General features: G+C 38.7%; 1 protein-coding gene across 1 annotated transcript in view; it reads right to left on the bottom strand.

Annotated features, from left to right (window-relative positions):
- LOC128881104 (uncharacterized) overlaps window positions 1–23,253 on the bottom strand; it is a 102,269-nt gene that overhangs the window by 47,839 nt on the left and 31,177 nt on the right. The window contains exon 3 of the mRNA XM_054131839.1: window positions 13,599–13,711. Within this exon, the coding sequence (XP_053987814.1) occupies window positions 13,599–13,711 (113 nt within the window). The remainder of the gene's footprint in view (window positions 1–13,598; window positions 13,712–23,253) is intronic.

Here is a 23,253-nt window from a genome sequence, read left to right on the forward strand (position 1 = left end):
GGTATTTGTACAAATAAGAGTTTAAATTACTTTGTCTCCATTCCTCGGTGAGACACTACCGCAAGAAATTAGCTATACACATACATACAAATTCATGTATCGCAACCATTCCATGAATAATGCATATCCTCCCTCACATTTCCTTTCACTGTCTGTTCTAGAATTGTCCTCCAGAACACGCAGACGATACGGTTCGCAGTGTATCTTCCAAACAAACACGGCAAAGTTACGTTTGCAAGTATGCAATTAAATTTCGTGATTGCACCGCAACGTTGTATGGACCTCGAAATCCTCAAGGAATAGAGGTTCTACGCGAGAAATTAGCAAAAGCAATAAAAACCTATAAATGTTAATCTAGAATAGTAATAAAAATAATAGAAAATTATAAATGATGATATAAAATAATAATGACACAGAATAGTAATACAAGCCTATTATTGATGATATAGAATGGTAATAAAAATACTAAAAACCAAACCAATTATAAATCTTTATCAAAATTATTTTATTACAAACATTAGAATGGAAAATGTACATTCACTTGATAATTATTGAATCTAAATGTTTAAAGTTAATAAATGTAACAAACTATGAAAAACACTAATAAGTATGTCTCAAGCTGTGCCAAAAAGATTTCTTTGAACGCATACATTCGTTCGTAGTACTCGGAGTTAAAAATGGCAACTTTTTGATTGTAATTAAAAAGACGGTGCAAAGATAACAAACCATACGAGAAACCATCGCTGAACGCCTCCAAACGACACATTCGTTTCCCTACCCCTTCAGCTCTAATTTCTCTCACCTTTCATCACAAAATAAATAATCTCGGTGGCCAGTTCAGTGGCACGAAACGCCAAGTAAAGAAAATTCGGACGACTCGCAAACACGTTCATCGAGTTCTCCAAACATTGACTCTGCCACCGTTCGAGTCTAACGAAATTCACAAATCCACCGAGTAGCGTCATTCCACGGTTCTCGAGAGTGATTCGAGTGGCGAAAGGGGTTGAAAGATTCGTGAAAAGGCAGAGCCGATTTATCCTTCGTTCCTGAATCCTCGCGGGATTTCTTTCACGACGAGGCGGAAGGATCCTATCTCTGGCACCTTCGAGCCGCCCGGTAAGAAGTGGAAGAAGGGGTGGAAGGAGCTTTGCGCTCGCGTGTCCGCCAGGAAATGCGTTCTACAGCCAGGGTCTTGTAAGCTCGTCTACACCTTCAGAAAAAAGGGGATATCGAACGGCGGGGGCGGGTGTGAGGGACGACAGGGAAGCAGATGAACAGGCACTTTCGCCCTCCTTGGCCAAGATAGACGAGCTGGATCGACTGGTCCAGCTGAACCTCGAGCCAGGGATAGGCGAAATCCTTATCTGGAGAAAATTTTCGAGAAAGGCGCGTCAGGACAAGTTTGTTTCTTAATAAACGAAGCGGAGATTCATTAAAGACGAAGAAATCTGTTCATTCGTTAAGGGGGTATTTTTTTCTGGGTCAAAAACATACATTTTTTTTTATTGATATTCATACTGCTTAAGTTCTTTGAAATGTTTCTTTCCAATTATATTTAGAGAGTCTCTAAGTAGCTAAGGTTATTTAAGTGATTGTACTTTTCTCTGGGTCAAAAAATACATTTTTTTTTATTAATATTCATATTGCTTAGGCTCTTTGAAATGTTTCTCTCAAATTATATTTAAAGAGTCTCTAAGTAGTTGAGGTCATTTAAGTGATTGTACCTTTTCTCTGAAACCTAGTTTGTATAGCGTCTGTGTGCTTACATTACTTTAATGAAATGAAATGAAATCCAATCCAACGATCCAACAAAAATGATCGACGTACCTAAAAATAACTGGTAACAAAGAAAATATTCCATGTAAAGTCATGCACGTAGCCGATTCGAAAGATCGAAACGCCTCGAAATATAGTAATATCCGTTTCTCCGTCATCAGACACGCCGGTGAGCTAATTCAAAACTAGATCGAATCGCGCGTCGCGGGTGTCGTGACTATCGCGTCCGCCGAATCGGAGGTCCGATATCGCGGTCAGGCGATCTGTTTAAAACGCGGGTCTCCATTAAATTGCCCGTCAAAGATCCAGGCGATACCTCCTTAACCGTACCGGCAAAGAGAAGTCGGGGACTTGCATCCAACGCAGATGCGAGATGCGCAGATGAATCAAAGGGACTCGAGGGCAAAGACAGATAGGGAGCGAAACTACGTGGAGCGCGAACCGAGAAAGAGGGAACGAAAAGGATAGATTTAATCGCAACTACCCTATTCCTCTCACGTTCATGGAAGGGAGACGGCTCGTAAAGCGAGACGAGCGAGAAATAAAGCGAGAGAAACGAGGAGACAGGAGAGAAAAATAAAGAGGGAAAACAAGGGAAGAAGGCGGGATACAATTTAATACAGAGACCCATTCGTTCAACCCGGGGGAAGGATTTCGTGGAGAAGGTTGGATTTTTTTACTCGCGTGCCGTTTGTCTTGTACGTGACGAGTATGAACGCATCGAATTCAAAAGAATTCAAAGCCGGAAAGGAAGCGCGCACGGATCGCGCGAGGAGAAATATATTGTAGCGTGTGCCACTGATGCATTGCGACCCGGCACCCATTTCGAGTCACGCCGGGGGTTTTACGGAAGAATTTTCTCAAATTTACTGGCTCGATAAGCTGCGGACGAACGCTTTCTGCTAGCCAATGAATCGAGAGCGGAACTTTAATGAGCGTTTCCTAAGTGAAATTTTGGTAATATAAATAGCTCGTGTCATGCGAAAATGGAATTAAAGTACGTGCCGCTTTCACTAGCAACATTTTTTAATCCGAACGTTTCTGAACATTAGATTTTCGAAAAGGAATATGGATTCTTAGATTTAAGTAGTGACTTGTGTATATATAGTACGTTTTGTATTAAAGGGTACTCCATTTTAAGCGTATTTTCAATTCCATTCATTCTCATGCTTCGAATAAATGAAAATTTCGGAATAATTACCCATTCCGAATAAAAATAATAATTTTATATATGAGTCATTATTTCGCAGTTACCATTTATTTAAAGTCTGGAGAACAATGGAATTGAAAATACGCATTAAATAGATAAGACAAACAAATCAGCATAAGACTGTAGCCTAAAATAAGAGACCTTCAATGCATATCGGTGACCGTTTATTAGAAAAATATTGGATATAAAATTCTTATTTCTTGTCATAAATATGTTCCTTGGTGTCTAAGTATCCATATAAACCGAATATTATTACAAGACATCGCATGATTCCAAAAATATACTACGTAATATAACGCGATTCCTGTTTGTATATTTTCAGTGGAATGGGCGCAAGTCCAAAGCGTTAAAATAAACAAAAATTCGTGTTTTATTAAACAAATTTTTCTAAATTTAGTAAAACGTGTAGGAATCGTCAGTTTATATGCTCCAAAACATCAGGAACAAATTTTAAGAGTTTACCTTATTATTAGTTTAAATATTTCTTTTACTTTATTTCAGTCAGCTCGTTATTTGCCTTCACACTCGTATATTAACATACGTTATTTATACGTGTTATTTTTCAGCGTGAACGGTGTACTAAAACTAACAAATGTTATTGTTGGAAATAAACATGTACTAAAGGGACAAATTTTATTGCACGGAACACAGAGTGTATTAGAATTGAAAAATTTCATGTGGTGTGTTAGTATTCTCCTCCTCCTCGAAGACAGCCATGACGACACTTCAGATTATTTACCACTGGCTATTGGAGAGAAATGTACGAGCGCGCTGCGAATTTATAGGAGCTTATGGTCCCACGCTGTGAGTGTTTCGTTCAGATAGTCTCCCTTATCGCCAATTATTAGCGAATGATATCGATGTGTACAGATTGTGAACATATATGACGATTAAGAAACGTCAGTATAAATTTAAAAATGTTGGTAATAGAGATATCAAAAATTAACAGGCGAAGCTTAATCGACAGAAGTCTAGATTAAAGATTGCTTTTTGAGGATATTTTAACCCTAAGTTGATGGGACCACTCGAAACTCGTGCTAAATCGTTTAAGTTTGGGTTAGACGAAGCTTTAATATTCATCGAAGGAGACAATTCTCGTGTTCTCGCATGTAAGGGGAACATATACAAGCATATATTAAATCAAGGAAATCATGTACTGTATAATTTAATTTTCATCATTCCAATTTCTCACAATTTTCAAATTTAATAATATTTCATAAATGAGGTCTGTTGCCAATCATTGTTCAGATTATTTCGTGTAATTTTTATAACAGCCCCCTTTACTTCAGATTCTACACTTAACAGAAAAGTTTTCTCAATTATTCTTCGTGATATATAATTTCTTTTATATATTACAATTAAAAAATCTATTAAATTCCTCAACGAAAAAGATACAAATATTTAATTTTAAACCATAAAATTAGTCGCACGAAAGCCGTGTATGGCGCCACGCAAGCGATAAATGCAAACACAAGGGAAAAGATGGCGCCCACCGCTGAGTACCGTGAAAAAAGACGAGTGAAGCATTCCGGGGCCACTGAATATTCCCGAGAAGCTACTCTGGCTAAAAAATGAACGCTTCGAAGAACAGCAACGATCGGTTGAGTAAAGGAAGAAGATGTCCTCGAGTGCACCGAGGGACCCGCCGCCCCTGGGGGATGAAAGCGCAGGGTGTGCACTCTCTTTCACGGCGCCCCGTGCATAATTTATCGTTAGGGTGGATCAAATTCGGTGGCGCGTGCCGAAGTGTCTGGACCATGGTAGGTACGACTACCGCCGCGAATAAGTCGTAATAATTTACGGTGAAAAGTTCCCCGACGAGAGTAATCCACGAGGATTTCAACCCCGCCAAGTATCATTAAGGGTATTAACTCTTCTTTGTTATCCTTCACCGTCACCCGTTGCGCTCGAACTCGTCGATTCGTGCGAATAAATTCACCGGTTAATTCTGAGGTGTTCACTTGCACTCCCTCGACCCTATATCGCTTAATTCACCTGATCGCAAATAGAAGAAAAGAGTTCGCGTGAAGTTCGAGGAAGTTTTACACGAGGAGGTTTTACAGGATTATTCGAGCATGGTGTTGTTTTACATTTATTTAGTGACTGGCATCAAAAATATTGACGACGAAGAAGTAATTACTTTTCCGAAAGATGAAATAAAATTCATGCAATAGAAGGTTAATATAAATTGTATAACTTTGCAAAATTATATGATATAATTACATAAGAAGATAATATAAATTGTTTTCCATAGTTCTTTAGTATTGTTGTTCTATGTTACAGAAAGAGTATGAATAAAAATTCATAAAAATTAGTGTAGTTTTAAGTGATCTTTATAACTGTATTTTGTATTATTTTTGTAGTGCATTGTACTACAAGCAGACTTGTGTATTTTAGCATTTATCATACACCAAATTTATAATATTGTGGTGTCGAAAGTTAGGCGACGAAGTTGACACCGCGTCAAGAGATTTCGGCGCCACGACGCGCCGCGCCGTCGCCGTCGAGAATGTGTTTAGGTTATAAGATACAGCATAGACTGTTTAGTTTTTAAGGGATTGCGTGTATGAATGTATGTGTGGGTGTGCAGAGAATAAGCTTTGCTGCGTTTTTCTTTAACGCAGTCAACCAGTCGAATGCGAAGCGTAATTGAGGAAACTTCGGTCTCCAAGTTGCGACGAAGTATCGAATAGCTGTGTCTTTTTTAGATTAAGACCTGCAAGGAGCAGTCGAGCGTCACGTCACGTCATATCAATTTCTACGCCTATATATTAATAAATATAGGTATAAATATAGTCATTTTATCTCACCACAATATGTAACACGTCAAAGATATAAACGTTAAACGAGCAAAAATATCACGCGTCTCGATGCTGGGAGGATAACAGAAAAAGAAATACCGTGTTTCGCGCAATAATAACACGGCTGATCGTGCACGGGTTTTCTCTACTTTCGAGGGTAAATTCCATCCAGAACGAACGAGCAAGGAATCGTTTGAACGGTCCGAGAAAAAAGCGCGAGGGATGTTAACCCTATTCCTTTGGTGTGGGTTCGGTATCGAGTAACGAAGGGTCTCGCTTTCCTAGACCCCTCGAATGTGATTACACGGAAGGAGAAAGAGACGTGAATCGAAACTCGGGACCGAGAGGCGGAGTTGGTCTTGATTTAGTAATAACAAGGGCTGAAACGTCGCGTAGGATGGCTACGAATTACTAGAAACGAGCAGGACATTCAGTGGATCCGGAAAAGAAAGCGGTAGCGAGAAAGGAGACAATAGAGGAAGAATAACAGAACGAGCACGTTTAGTATAGAGCACCGAGTGCAAACGGTGGAAAACGGGGAGAAAAGTGAAGTTTCTCGTCTTGCTTTCGTAAATATTGTGAGAAAAAGAAATGAAAATGGAGAGTGAAGTAATGTGGTATATTTGTACTTATTATGAAAAAATATTTTTGAATACATAGTAAAACATTAAAAATCGTCTATTTTCGTGATTTCGTACAAATGTCGTTCTTTTTGTCAAAATAATCATAGAGTATATATTTATATGTAAAATAAAAAAAGTTTCGTTGAGAAACAGAAGTAGTTTTCGATTTGTTACGATCGTATCGAACGACCAAACTCCCACGAAATTCACAAAGTGTACCCCCATGCCAAGTGTTAAAATCATTTTCGTTATAATCTTAGAATTTTCTATCCCTTTAACTATTCAAACAATTTAAATCCAAACTATGTACAAATTACATGGAGAACTTTGATACAAAATGCCTTGTTATCCACATACTTTGAAAATAAGTCAATTTAAGGAGTCCAAATGTCCATAAAATAAAAGGCTGCAAGTACGTGACTTTTATAAAAGCTGAAAATTAACAAGTTTGGACGAAGTGGAGAGAAATATTAAGGCAAGAAACAGAATGATACAACGATGGCAAGACCTGCAGGTGACTTGCTACGATAGAAACAAATTGAGCGGGTTTCGAAGCGGAGAGTACAGTTACTGAGAAAAACTAATTACATTCTGAAATATTCAAATTTATTCAAGCTTTTGAGTTTGCTAACACAGTAATAACTTTTGGGTATGCAAGTGGAACGAATTAACTCCTGGGGCACGACGAGTATTTAAACGACGACCACGTTTCGTTTATAACCACAAGACAGTAGCGTAGGTAAGCTGGTCAGCCAAGAATTACTTTAATTTATATGCATCGATATGCTAAATTGTCGTCACGCGCATAAATTCGTGAAAACAATCATATTACAGCCATGCTGGCCTACGAAACATTTACGAATGCAATGTTTGAAGGTGTTTTGTCTCTTTGGTTTTAAAAATACACTTTTATTTTTGGAAAAGATAATTGTGTTTATTTATTTTGATATTTTGGTTATTTGTTAACTCACTTTGGAAAATCACTTAGTAATTAATTGACATATTAATCTAGACAATGTAAGTTCCATTCGTTAAAATCTTCTTGTTTATTTTGTTTCCTTTATAATGCCGATGTTTTAGCACAAAGTTGCTGAAGTTTTTCAAGATTGGTAATACTTAAAATATTAAATTATTCATTCAAAATATTAATTTTACATAATGCTAACAAGGTTGACGTTTTAATTAGATATAGAAGACACGTTGATAATTCAATAAGAGTCGTTGGAACACTGAAAACACGCATAAATGAACGTTCTCCAAGAATGTAGCAGATGTGCATCATCAAAGAACAATCAAGATCTCACAATAACTCGCCAGATTTATAGGAATCCTCAAATGAACCGAAGCAGCCCATGTTGGAAGTTATTAGCCAACGAATTAGAAGTTACGCTTACTTGCAACACGGTTCACTTGAATCACGACCTCGATTTTCATGGCATCGAATAAACCAACTTTCCGCGATGCATTGCCAGGCGCTTTGTGAGATTAAAATCAACTAATCCGACGAGCATATCGCAGGAGATTCTCAAGGGTTACCGACCGACTCGTTAGGATTTCCAAAGGTTTCCGTGGTTTAAGAGGATCGCTTGGAAGCGAATCACAAGGCAAATTCGTTTGCGTAGTTAAGTTCCTTCGCATCTTCCGACATCGTTTGCAGCGAATGCGCTGCTCATGCAGTTCTGATTCACAGAGAGAACGAAAATTCCTTTTTTCCGGGAAACATGAATTACCGTGACGATCTGCTTTTTTAAAATCATAATTGTGGGGTGAAATAAGTTGGAATCGTGTCGTTTGGGAATATTAAATCAATTGTTTGCGTATCGTTGAGAAATAGATTGAATCTGTAATTGGGACATTCTTTTCGATATTGACGCTTTTCGAATATTTTCTTGATCCAGAATGATGGCTTTTGTATACAGAGGGTATTTAATGTCGTTCCTTGTTATTTACTTTATTTTATGTTGGCTTAGGGAAGTTCGGTAACCCGAAAATTCCGATTCTTTTGAACTTGCGCACATTTGTTAGGGACCGTAAGAGAAGCTTTGTGCTATTTTTCTTTTCGACCCTAATTTGGTTCTTCCGGGTGAAAAAACACCCCTTGTATGTGTTTCCCTATTTATCGATATACTTTTAAAACTAGAGTAGGTATAGAATAATTACGATGTTCCGGCCATCGGGCAATATGGTCTCTATATATAACTTATATAAAAGCTTTATAATCTTAAAAAAATTCAACCAAGATTGGGGTCTTTATTTTCCAGGAATGTCATTCGTCTGGACAATCGCAGACAGTGGCGGCAAATTATTACATAAATCCCACTCGACCACGGGGGAATCCCTTTGTTCCGCCTAACCCAGACACCATTTATCACTTTCCAAGCTCGATCACAGCCGATTCTACTCGATGATACTCGCGATCCTCAGAGTCCCATTACTGGACCGCGTTCAGGTTTGCCAAAGAAACATCCGTTTCGTTCGAGAAATTGACGAGACGAGAATTACACAGTTGGTCCGTTTCCCCGTCCCAGCATCGAGACCCGTCATTGATACCGTAACGAGGAAAATTTCTCTTTCGTCGACGAGGAAAAAAGCACTCGAGGCGGATTCCCCCTCCTCCCTCCACCAGGGAATGGTTATTATGCACACAAACGGTGTACGAATAAATTCAAGGAGTCCTCTCATGCGAAACAGGAGTGGCGACGTCGTGGTTTCCGCCAGTCAGATTCTACGGGATTTGCAGCAGGCCTTAAACACGTAATGGCTACCACTTACACGTAGAACGGAGTCGTATAGCTACGAGAAACTCGGAATCGACGAAACACGAGTGCCTTGCCAGAAATGTGGACTGCCGTTTCCCTTGACTTTCGCAGGGGGCCACAATTACGGAACGGGAAAGAAAAAACAACCCTAAACTTGCCTCTGGGTCAACGTGACACTCTGGTGTTCATTAGGCTCTCTTAGAAAATCGATGTCTTTGGGTTCTCTGGGGATTTTATTTTCTTCTAACAGGGACTTCATTTTTGGCCGATCGCTTATCTTTGAATTGGTTAATATCGGGTTGATTGGAAAGTAATTTCGTATTTTTTACCATCAATAGAATTTTTTAAATGGAAAAACATTCAACTTAAATGGGTATGTCAAAGATCACTTGCATCGGTTTTGTGTAAGCAATCATCAGCAAGATAATCGAATCAACAGCTACGCGGTTGTTATTCGCCCTTCCCCTTCTCTACTTCGCGAGGTACAAGCGAGCCGCGACCCTCGACACAGGTATACGAGGGTTGCAATCTCATTCTTCGACGATCCTTCGGTCGGTATGGATCTCGCGATCGCGCGTCCGCGTTCCTCCTATTTTGCTTGTGTAGTTTCCCTTAGTTATCGTAGCTTGGTATTGCTTGTGGGTAGCTTAGTTTGGTTTGGTTAGTTTTAAGGGATGCGTGTACGAGTGTCTGTCCTCTACCAAACAATTATTAATCATTTGTACAATTCTTTTGTTTGTTCGTAAGTCCATATTGGACTCGCAACTTCGTTCTTCACTTCGGTCATTATTACTTCATGTGATAAGTGAAGTGACCAACTGTGTAACTGGACAGAAAGATCGGTTGCCGCCCTCCTGGTGGATCTGTATTCGAGAGGAAGACAATCGGCTCCTCCGGATCGGTTCTCTGCTCCCTGTATCCCTTCTGGTGTAGTCCAGGCTCCCGGCGCAGTGCAGTAAGTCCAAAGCGCAGTAAGACGGGTACAAGTCGGGTCCGTCGTGGGTCCCAGATGGGTGCAGGGTGTGGAGGACTAGTTCGGAGGCGTCGGTCGTCTTCCTCTCGAGTCCAGATCCAACAAGAGGAAACGGGACTGACTCAGTAAGTTCAGTTTCATGGTCGTGTCGCGTCGCGATCTCAATTTAACTTCACCCTCTTAGTTCGAATAATTGTTTGGCAGAGTCAGACATAGACTTTGGAAATCGAAGGGAATTTCCTTTTCCTTTGAATCCGCGATTGGTCCGCGAACAATCATTCGTCGCGAATAATACCGACAACTAATGGCTGCGAACTTGTAATAAGATCTTTAGATATAAAAAGTGTAAAGTGCAAACGAATAAAATGTAAAGCGTAAAGCGTAAAGTGAGATTAGATTTAGATTAGCAGGGACAATTGGTGAATACACCAATACCCATTAGTAGTTGATATAACTCTAAACAAATATTTAAAAAGAAATACTGAATTGGATTTTCCATATTTGATGCGGAACCCATAAGAAAAGCAATTGTACAAAATCGACACAATTTTCTACAAATGAAGTTTAAAAGTTAACTAGTTAAAAATACAACTAATCATTCCGGTGGGAGAATCACAAAATTACTTTTCGCACAACCCAGTACACATAATACACCAACCCTCTATCCTCCAACAATGTCTTCCTCTGGTTTACATATATTTCCTTTTCCTATCTCATTATCGTACCTTACTCTTCAAAATGAAATTATTATAATATCAATGAACCTCGTGTAACAAAGAATGCACTTAAAGAATACCTTTCAGCGACGGAATCGAAGAACGGGAGGAAGGTCAACAACGAGTCTCTCGCGCCAGGATAATTGCATCGACAAAGATTCGCAATTGGACCCTTAAAATTAGCTAATGTTGGAAGGGGACTTTGCTTTCGAGCAATGTAATAAGTAGAATTCTCGCTCCTGGCGCTTTCAGCGACGAAGAAAAACAAGTCCACGCGTGGAGACACGGCGACGGATACACTTAGGGAATCTTACCAACGACCAAAATGGATACGGAACAAGAAATCCCTCGCCGTTCCTCGAGTTTCTACGTTCGTTCGTTTCACGGGCAACTATGCACGGGCTGGGGGGTTTGCGCGAATAAAACGACAATGCAAACGGAAAGCGACGAATTAAATGTGTCAACGGTGAGATATTTACAGGGAGCACGGAGCATCAACCGTAGGAAAATAGTCGGAGGATAGGAGCCGCCCCGAAGCTTCCTGGTTTCTTAATTAAGAGAGTTTTTAAATCGTCCGAACAAATTGTTGCTCATCTTCTGTTTTAATGAACTGACATTCTTGGAGAAGAGTGTGCAAGACAATCAGAATTTTTAAGGATGATTGTGCAATTGAAAACCAGAGGTAAGACGAGTTAAGGAGAAAATAGAAGATACGATTGCGAGAAGGGTGCAGGTATAGTATACAGGTATGTATATTGTGATTTGTAGAATTTTAGAATGAGGGAAATATGTCTCATTAAATTAAAATTTGAATTCCATTTTAAAAATGAATCAATTGTGTCAATTATAAAAATAAGGAATTTTGTTATTGAGCACAGCACACATACTTATTCACATTGTGCATTAATATCCACAGTCAACTTATATATCAACTTTCTTTAGATAAGAATACGTACAAAATACTTTACTTTATAAACCAAAATGAAAGAGTATTCCTTGTTTAATATAATCTAGTACAAATACTTTAAAGATCTTAAACAACGAGAACATAACAAAAAAAAATCTATATTTGACTCAGAATAAAGAGTACCTTTTTAATTCTTAGTACAGTGAACCATTTTAAAACCGCATCGCTGATCAAAAATTCAACGGATTAATATCAACATCGCGATGTTAGAGCACCATTTCAATGATTTCCATTTACCGCATTCGCGTTCCAACATCAATCGACAGTCGATGCTCGTTTTGAGCCAGAATTTGCCCCATGATCTCGACCAATATTTGCAGTAGCCACAACCTCGGTCAGAAGTCTGAAGTCTTGAAAACGCTTGGGTATACAACCGTCAGCCAAAGGGGTATAAACTTTCTAATCGAATTAGAGGCTGGCCGCCCCTTTGCCATTCCGACCGTGCGATCAACCAAGCCGGAAGGTCGGAACCCTTTGCTCTGCGTGCGTATTGTGAGCGTGTAGCCGCGATAAAACGTAGGATTTCTGTGAAACCGCGCACGAATCGTCGATGCCAAAGAACTTCAAACCCGTCGAATAAATACAAATTGCGTTAAGCGAGTGCGACTGGGCAACGCGTTATCTTTGAAATTAATTACTGAACTAACAATAAGTTTGTCCAACTGCGGTGGGCTGCTGCGGCGGTGGCGAATTTTGCATAGGAATTTGTATCGAATTCAATGGATAGAATCTTAGAATGGAATCCTAGAAATATGATTAAGAGAGTTCTACGAGCAATTTTTCGTTTCGAATTTAATTTCAGGTACTTGACTATTTCTTTTTTTATTGATAACGTATTTATACTAACGGTTCCTACACTTTCTCTCGATTATTATATTTTTAAATTTGCGTTTCAATTATTAAATTTAGAATTAATGTCACATCGCCGTATTTTAAGTTTATGTTATGTTAGTTCTTTCTATGCCTTTATAAATAATAAATAATATTCCAAGATTAACATATTTGGTTTCACAGCTCGACATTGGTATTCATAACTTCCATATTTGTTGAAGGAATTTGTCAAAATTAAATTAACATAGGTTTGTCGTTTCGAAACAAAAGTTTTATTATAAATATTTTTATGAATAAACTTTTATCGTACATATCATTTAATGTAGACAAACTTGTTCAACAAACATAGAGGACACGAACTTAGGGTACAAGATTAGTGTATTCGGAATTAAAATTCTGATCGATGCATCTTGACTCTGCGAGAGAAAACGTGCTTGGCATTAAGAAACACTATCTGAACGCGCTACCTACCAAAACTTTATTCCTCAAAACTTTTAACTGTATTCTTAACACTTTACCGACCGGTCGCCGATTAATCGGCTTTTTGTCTCCAACGCTTACCGACCCGGTAGTCGATTAGTCGACTTTTTGTCCCCAACGCTCACCGATCGGTACCTACTATGGTAACTAGCAAGTATTTGTTACTTTGAATCGAGATACAAGTTGCTTTGCTCTGTAAGTTCTCGTATTTGTATACAATTCCCGGTGCCATGGAAGATATGCTGCCGAGCGGCCAGTGAGAAGGGCAGAAGATCTTGAATCGCTACCGGTCGGTAAAGTGTTAATGTATTTCACCGCACAAAAGCTTCGGCGAGGTTTAATACTACCTTCCATCGAAGAGGGTACGCACTCGTCGAAGATGAAGAGGAAGGAGGATGCTGGCTAATCCAGCAAAATTGGGGGTGTCTTCCGCGAGTAAGAAAAGAGAAGGAATGTACTTACAGCCATGTCCTCGCTCCTGTAAGCCGTGAGGGTCTGCTCGTCCTGGAGGAGGACGCAGTAACACGGTTCCCAGCACGCCTCCCCGGCAGCTTCGCCGACGCAGCATTCGGCCTCTGGAAAAAGAAGAAAGATTGTCCCGGGTGAATAAGCTCGTGGATCAGATGGCGGTCATTGTCCGCGGTTATGTCCTAGGAGAATATAGTCGGCACGGAGCAGCGACAATAAGAATAATGGCCGCCGCGTCAATTATCCCCGTGAAAGAGCGCAACAGGAAGCGAGACGCGATTTCTGTCGGGCCTCGAGCTACAACCGATAGCGATCGATAATTCTCGCGTGCATTCGAGACGCCAGTCGACGCGGACGTCTCGCGAGGGTGAATCCGAGTCACGATTCATCGTTGCGACGTCAGGAATTATATTCTTCGTGCAATTTGTACAGGACACGTAGGACAAGCGAAAGTGAGACTAAGTTTTTGAATTTTTCTTTTAAATGACAATTTTTTATTAGCGAATGTTCAGTGTATGTGTTTGAAAGTTTGTACGTGTATGCACTGACTCTTTGAATTTTACTTGGGTATTATTAAGATTGAGTATGTTATGAACATTTCTGTGAGAAGTTGTTTTGAGAACAGTTTTGTATGGTGCTCAGGGTATCTTGTTTTTCATTTCTTTTTTAATAAAATTAAGAATTAAATTATTTTTTTCTGGGATAGATGGATGAAGCTAACCTTTGTTGTAGATAATTTTAATAATTCTATTTCTCTGTGAACAAGAATACATGAAGAGTTAGTACAGCAATTGCTGCTTTAATTACTTTACTTTCCTTTAACTCTAACCAACATTCTAGAAATCCCAAACAAATTCTTACCGCATAGTATCCACGTTATAGCAGAAGCATTTTCCCAGTTTTGAATACCTAGTCCAAGGTTTTCGGACCTATCAAACCTTGATATGGGTTTGTTGTTTGAACGAACTGTCGAAAATAGGTCCTTTCACTTTAAATAGGCATGTACCCGATTTGGTTTCCGCGAACGTTTCATGGAGATCGAATACGCACAAAGCGGTTCTGGTTTTGCGGAGAAATCGAGCCCAGAATTCCTTTGTGCTCGTCGATGCGACGCGGGCAAGCGAAGCGAACAGGCGTCGGGGTCCGAATGGTTTTTAAATCTCTTTTCTGACAGTGGAGGAGCCGCGCGAAAATTACAGCTACGAAATTACAAGGCAACCGGACAACGATCCTATTGTTTCCCGCTCTTTCGCCGCCGCCTGGAAAAGTAATTTCGACGTCGAACGATTGCGTAACGCAAACATGCCGCCGCGACGCAGGAAAACGCGTTACTGCGTCCCAATTTGTCACCGTGAATTACATTTCTCTGGAAACAAGAGTTCCGTGCGTAGTCAACCACGCACATGTTGAACAAAATCTGATTCGTAAAATAACAATTTTTCGATTTGGTTCAAAAATACATAGAATGTCTCTTTGCGGTCCCATGGAAATGACTGACGCGAGTTTCGCCGACATCGATATTGACTTTGACAAATTTCGAAATAATAATAAATAGGTAATCATGCCGTACGCTGCGACATTAATGATTATCTTTTTCGAGGGCATAAAGAGCGTTCGATTCAAAGATTTATTATCCACGCAGAGTGTCGGTCAAAACTGGTGATGCTGTCTGCCGCGCGATGGTGTTAGTCACTTCCATCCATGGAACCCACATCGATTCGTACGCAATCGAATGAAATAGAGCGTTAGTTATAAAGTCGCGTGTCGTTGTCAACAACCATGTCGCGACCCGCAAGGTGTGAACAACAGGTAAGCGATTATCGAAGAATGAGAAGTTATTTATTGAACACATTCATGTAGCGTATAATTTCTATTACCGGAACTGTTCTTAAGAAACAAATAGCAAGATTCATTTTACTTTGGCATGTATATCGCTATGAAAAACAACTGAAATCGATTTAACAAAGTAAATACATTTATCGAACTCTCTGTCGTAAGAGAAAAAATGTTTTCATGAAGAACCGAATTTAGTTAGCCTTTGGAATAATGTACGTCAAGGAGAGAAATGTATTAAACAGTGGGCTTTTGTATTATACACGAAACAAAGTCCTGTATTTGTTATATTCTCATGTAGAAGAAATATTACGTTATACATTACTTTCTCAAGAATAATGCATGTAAAAAATTACACAAATGAAATAAAAATTATACAGATGACCCACGAATGCGTTTAATCCACAATTGATGCTTTCATGTTCGGCAATATTACTTCCTCAAAGAACAGTGGAATAGAAATGTAAAGAAATAGAAGCCATTTAAATTGACAAAAATTCTTAGAAAGCGCAAACTAAAGTAACTGTATAAAAGAAAAAATAAATAATGAAGAAATAATTTGCCAATTTATCCAGCCAAGAAATATGTTCACAATGTTTCTGAATTGTTTTGAAGATTTTTAAGCATTTTCGCGAAGAAAATGGCTTTAAATATTTAAAGTGACGGTATTCTTTTAGCGCTGGTTGCCTGAAAAAAAGAACCTAGAACAAAGTAACCCTGAACGCACTCATGGTCTTAGTAAGGGGTGAACAAATATCGATTCGAGGTTCCAGACGTACCAAGACTGTTCCTCCTGCAGAGTGCTCGCGCACGAACTGCGGATTACAATCGCAGACGCACGTGCGGCTGCATAGACGCGTAAACGAACTAAGTGAAAAGAAACTTCCTCGAATCACTGGCGGTGCGAAACCCGCGTAAAATTTCGCACAAGTTCACACCTTGGTGTCGCGAAACGTGTAGACGAATAAGGATGCAAGAATGTCTTCGAATCGACTCGAACTTGTTACATGGCAATTTGTCAATAGTTCGGTCTAACAAAGAAAAAAAATATACATGTCGAATCAAGTAAACTCCTCCTTTTCGAAGTCAGTTAAAGAAAGCAATTTATACCAAGTTTCAAACCTTTATATTCACTGTAGAGATCGTTCCAGGACAGGGGGTGTATTTTTCTATTTTTATTAGATTTTTAGGTTTTTAGCATGCGATTGGAAAATTATGACGATAGTGGGAGATGAATTACACATCGTCGAGTTACACACGAGTATGTGTAATGAATTCTTTTCTTTTTTTTATAATTATTGTTGCAAATTAGAATTTAAAAAGTCTTCAAACTTTTTGAATTCCAACTTTTTACTGAATTTATGAACTATATTTGAAGCTCGTAGTTAGGAATTTCTAAATTGTAGTTAATATTATATAAATATGATGTATACATTTTAGTATAATAAGTTAATATTTTTCTTATAAAATAGTGTTTGGAATGGTGCGTTTTAACTAAGAAATCAAAGAAAAATATCATCAATATTTACTAAAAGGTTTGGAAAAATTTCCTAACATCTGGCTCAAGAAATACAGCATTTCTGAAAATCAGAATTTTCCAAGTAGCTACTAGAAAACAAAAATTAAACGAAAATTAAGAATATAATTTCTGTATAATGATAGAAAGCCGCAATTTTGCACATTCTTCTTTCTTCTTTTTTTTTTTAGTTGTTGATTTAATTTCTGGTACAAGACAAGTCTGAATTAATTTAGATGCACTTCTCACATGCTTATTCAACTAAATCATTTTGCTTGACTCCGAGGAGAAGTTTGATGCTTAATTTGGACCAAATCGTGGAAGCATTATCATAGAGATTGTAGCTTTAAAACCAGGCGCGTCTCGGTTACGCAAAAGGGAGCACGTTTCAACGTCGACTATTCAATGATAAATAAATAAGCTTACCGAAGGGTTTAACGAATTCAAGAAACTTCTCTTTACAGGTACAAGATCGTTACAACTGAATACTCTCTTGAATAAAACTGCTGCGTCGCAAGTACAGTCCTCGGAGCAGTCCCTCTTCTCGTTATTTATTAATCCCACAGAATCAACGACCGTCTGAGAGACGGTGGTCATATCGTTAGTACTTCTGAATATTTTTCCAAAGCAGTAATAACCGAAACCTGCAAAAAATTTATTCGATGACTCCCCCAAGCTACGCGCTATTAGTGAACTTTTTCAATAAAAAAAAAAAATTCTCACTGAAAGAAACTAATAACTTTTAAAATCGTAATAACGTACCTCCAAAAGATATACCGTTATTCACCGCATTCGACGTAATGCTTTAAGCGCTAATATCCCATGAATGTAACTTCTAACAAAAGGAATAATTTATTGGAATAGTAACTCCTTCGAAAAATCAGCATTTGATTCTTCGAAAACTCAACGACTTCCTAAAACATCCCCGAAGACATCATCGGTTTACTTTTTCACTTTGTCTATAACTTTTCATTACTTTTCAAAGTAGCAGACTCTATGGAAATTTCTGTTCACACTTTGCATTCATCGCAAATCAATTTAAAGGTAACTTTTCGAGCCACTGCCGAACTCCCTCGCTATACCCAAAGTTAAGGCACGACGACAGCCAAGTTTCCTCTAAATGTTTCACCGTTCCACTTCAGACGTACGATCCGAGAAGAGACATAAATTTCAACCCTCCTATTACGCCGTGCGGTACCCTACTGTATTACCCGTGTGATTCAGTGGCTACTGGAAAATGTACAGGCATGTGCGCGAACGAAGTATGATCGAACAAACTCTGTGCCCCATCCTTGGGAGATTTTGCCTTCAGTTTCGTAATTTATGGATCTCACCTGCCGATATACTTTTCTTTCGCTTTCAACGACCCACCTGCGTGTCCCTCGTGCATTCCAAAGATGTATTTTTCTTGTATTTATTTTACTAGTCTCGTTTTGGGGAATATAAATCTTTGTTTAACTCTGCATGGCCATAAACATCTGTTTTACGTACTAACTGAAGCTTTCAGACGAGAAGGGAAGAGATCTTTTTGCTCCGAGTCACAAAAGAGGATTTTTCTTTTATCTGTTTTCTTATATTTTTCTTTTATATTATATTACTTTTTCTACTATATTGTTCCTTAACGTCTTTAAAATATATTTACCCAACTATATTTTAAAATATTAAGTAGGATAGTTACCAATTTAATACAATCTTGTACATAAATGTTGTTTTTTAAAGATATATTATTTAAAAATAGCCAAGATACAACCAATCTCCAGAAACGATATTTTTATTCTGCGTAGACGATACCTCGGAACATCTGTTGAATGGTCGAAAGATCTTTCAAAATTTTGACTTTTACCGAAATTCCAGAAAAAAGCCTTGTTTTTTTTTTCTTTAATAAAACAGCATGCCTTCATAGAAAAAAATGCCTTCGTCCATTCAGCAGATACGGACGTCTTCTAACAGAATAATTTGTTTGGTTTTTGGAGATTTACTGCATCCTGGGTATTTTTAAAGATATCGTAACAAAAGAATATATATGGACCGTTTATTTTGAAAATGGTGTAAGTCCATTTCCTCTTGTTTCGAGAAAATTAAAGGTTAACATATCTGTTAATTAAAAAATTTAAGCAAATTATATGAAGTCTGGCAATGTTTCTACTGTTTTATCAATATGTAATTTGGTTATATAAATTTGTTTTAGGGGTATTTTACTAAACTGATGTAATACTTATGGGCTGCAAATGGACTTTAACCACTTTCAAAATAAACGGCCCATAATATATTAAATTCAATACTCCAACTATAAAATTACACTTTGTTCTGGTCTAAAATATATATCTAAACCTTGGAATAAAATTCTTTAATTTTGGTCAAGACAACTGCATGTACCCCCTGCTCAACCACGACTCCCGAACACTCATATCTCACAGTACTGCAACTCCCATCACACTTTTTTGGGCAAATCCACAAAGGTATCGCGACGTTTGAAGCCTACGAAATCGACGAAACGTGTATCCTCGAGATTCCCAAAGGTGCCCATTCCCATTTTTCCATTCATCTTGCGCGCCCATCTTTGCACGACAGTGACGGCCGAGCATTCATCTGGGGCGAAGCATAGAAAAGTGCACGTGATGCATCCATATACATGAAACTGGCGGAGCAATAAGGGCTCGGATATACACGGCAGACAATGCACAATCCTCGCCGATATTGCTGAAGACGAGTCGAGGCAACGCTCGCAAACGATCACGATGACGACGCGGCGTAGGGTCTCTGGGATTCCCTGGCCCTTTGCCAGCGAACCTTTCTCTGAAGGCGCTCGGGTAATATTCGTCTGGAATCCCTAATCCAACGGAAGCTCTTTAATCATCGATTTGCCGAAAACTCGAACAGACGTGGAAGAATCGGAATTTCGAATCGCAGGGTACCAATCTGGAGTATTTCTGTTTACGTGGATTACGTGCAATTAAATCTTTGTTGAATGAGATATATATAACATAAGTCGAAGAGAGTGAAACCGATTCAAATGAAAAGGAAATGAGTACAAATGGTACACTGAATATCTTGCTCATGGAAATGCATATTTTGCATTTCGGTTAAAATTTTATAGAAGATTAATGTTGTAGTATGGAAAGTTTCAATGTAACTTCTGTGATCAATCACATAAGACGAATGAATCGTGTCGGTTATTTTTACTTCACTCTATCGGTTAGAAATTACCGTGGCAATCAAAGTGAATCTTCGAAACTCGAGTATATTTGTAGAATATTAGAAAAATACTGTTCATTCGAATTAAAAATTGGTGAGGCCATTTTTTATTATGTATGTAGATACTTCGCAGAATAAAGATTCTAGAGTATTTACTAGATTCAGTGTTCCTTCTAATTGATATGAAATTGATAACGGCTCGACAATCGTATTGAAGAAAGTCGTGGAGAAAGGTTGAGCGTTAGGTTAAAGTTAGCGGCGTAAATTAAGAACAGTAATAGTTAAGGAATAGATTTAATGTATGTGTAAGAGTAAAATAGGAAAACCTTAGTGTAAAATTAGAAGTTAGTTACAATTAAATTAGTTTCTTAATTTAGTAAATAAACAATTCGCGTCATTATCCCACCGATCCTACAATTTATTACCAAGTTACTAACTTAGGTTACGCAACTGTATTAAATTTTGGCGCTTAGGGTGAACCACTCTGGCAGTGAATGGATTTAATCCCCACCACAATCGCCGATATCCACCGCCGTTTCGGCTCCAAAATCTTTGCTGAACAGAGTCAATGGCTGACGTACGCGCGGAACGAATTCTAAACACCGATGGGCACAATAACTGGCCACTGGACGTCGTAACGAGATTTCCTGGATTAATGGACCCGGCTGGTTGCGCGTACCCAGTTGCCCCTGTGTTTCAATCCAATTACGTAATAGCCGCGGTCGCTAGAATAAACGGCGATCGTCGCTGGTTGGCTCCCGTTATTATCGAACTATCGGCTCGTCGGCACGTGCTACCGCGATCACGCTTATTAATTAACCGAAGGAACGTGGGAAACGGAGAAAGGGAGAACCCTTCAAAGAAACGCCCGACGAAGAAGAGGGAACCTCGCGGAGGAACAAGTCCCAGATAAGATCGCTGGTAATGAACTATCCGGATCCAGCGTGCTTTTAATGAGGACCATAGGAAGTATTCTCGCTCCCGGGAAGAAACACGCGCGCGTCTGGCTCTCCACGGTTACTCTCTTTTGCGCTTTCGACGCGAACACGCGGCAGCCGGTTCTAGATTGGAGAGCATCGAAGGACCTCTCACCTGTCCTCCGTTTCAGCCCTTTAGTCTTCGTAGACACCTACAGGTGTCGTCTAGTATTAAGGGGACAGTCGCAGTCAGGAAAATGAAAACGGACACTTTCTTGTGTCTGTTTTTTTAAGGTATTAAATAATAATTGTACTGTCGAAACCTTTCCAACGCGGAGAAGTCTCGTGTTTCAAAATTAGGAAGGAATTACAGGAAAATAATTACGACCAATTGAACCGAATTATGTTATTTGATGTATAGTTCTTTAAGACATACTTTGTAATATATTTACATTTCATTCATAAAAATTATTATTTAATACCTTAAAAAACACACACACACAAGAAAGTGTCCGTTTTTTTCATTTTCCTGACTGTGACTAACCCCTTAAGGTGAATGTACGAAAAATTGAAGAAGTCTAGCGAATAAGAGTTAGACTAGACTAGAGCCTAGCGACCGGTTTGGTATCTACTGAAAGAATAGCCAAAGTGAGGCTCTTGAGCTATCGATATAGTTTCGGTAGGTTCGCACTAGTTTTCTATAGAGACGTTAATTAATAAAATCGTCCACATTGTATTTTTACACTGAACAATTTTAGTTATGGAAATTAGTAGGGTTGAGTCCTTTATTGAGTCCAATAAAGGAGTCCAACCCATTAACCCTTCACTTCTCATAGGCGCCCATATGCACCGTCTGTTTGTTTTCAATGACATAAGTATATCCAGCAACGATAAATGAAGTCATGAATTCATATGAAAAGTACAAATAAAGAAGTATCTGTACAGAAACGATTGCTTTCTCAAGAAGAGAGACTGACGCTTAGTAACAGAACCCATTCACAAAAAATATCATATAATTATTTGCTCTTCATCCAATAAATGCATTATACAGAGGGAAGCTTTGATATATTTACTCGTATCATATTCATACAATTACACATATTTAACTCTACGTTGTACCTGAAGTCCAGCCGATACAAAAAAAAAAAAAAAAAAACTGCAACAGTTCTCCAAGGCACTTCCCTCTATATAATGTATTAAAAACTTCATGAATTCACTGAAATCTTAAACTGAAGCTTAACGTAACCAATCATTTATTCGCTTTTCGCGAGAGAAAATTGATTTCAATCGTATGCAAAAATGGAGTAAGCGAAGTCGTCGAGGAGTAAGATGACAACAAGGTCATCAGAATTGCGAATGTATTGGAATGTATTGGATCCAAGAAGATGGGAAGAAAATGCGAGCGAAGTCGAATTTATTGCAAGCCGACTGAAATTCTCGCAGGAATACTGTGCGCATTACGCGGGTCGTGCCCGCGGATAAAAATGCAATAAAACAGACGAATTCCGAAAGAACAGTGCACGTAAGATGGATATAGAGGCGCGCAAGACATCTTTTATACTATTTCAAACTTAAATTTACTCTGCTTTTTCCCCGTATCTTTTACATCGATTTTAACAGGAATGTGCAAATTAATAAGAAAAAATATTCTGTGTATTTAATATAGGATAATGATAATAATAGATTAACGAAGTGCAACAGTAACAAACGATGCGGTAATGTGGCTGAATATTGATTTTACACGTCATGTCAGAATTCATAGAATGCGTACATCGCAGCGAGTGAACCGTTTATAAATTATGCTTACCGACGAGACGCAAACCAGATACGAGAGACGAAACACGACTGTTGCCTTTCTTTTCATGATAGTTAAGCGGAATGGAAACCCCCTCGATCTGTGTACAAAGACGTCTTATTCAAAGGGACCCTTTCCCCCCTCATTGGCCTCTTTCGATTCTCCATTTCTCTTTCTAAGCGACTCGATAACAACCCACTTTACCTTGGTATCGTGAAAATTGAAGGAAGAATACGACGCATTCAACCTGTCTGAGAATCGATGAAGACTTCGCGGTAAAGAGCGACGTACCGATACACTCCGCAAAAAGTGTTTTCAAACCTAACAAGGGAAATTCGGCAATTGATACACGCCGAAAAATTTGAATTCTTAGAAAAATAAAGCTCATGGGAA

This window comes from Hylaeus volcanicus, chromosome 8 (genome assembly GCF_026283585.1).
Source record: "Hylaeus volcanicus isolate JK05 chromosome 8, UHH_iyHylVolc1.0_haploid, whole genome shotgun sequence".
Classification (NCBI taxonomy): Eukaryota; Metazoa; Arthropoda; class Insecta; order Hymenoptera; family Colletidae; genus Hylaeus; species Hylaeus volcanicus.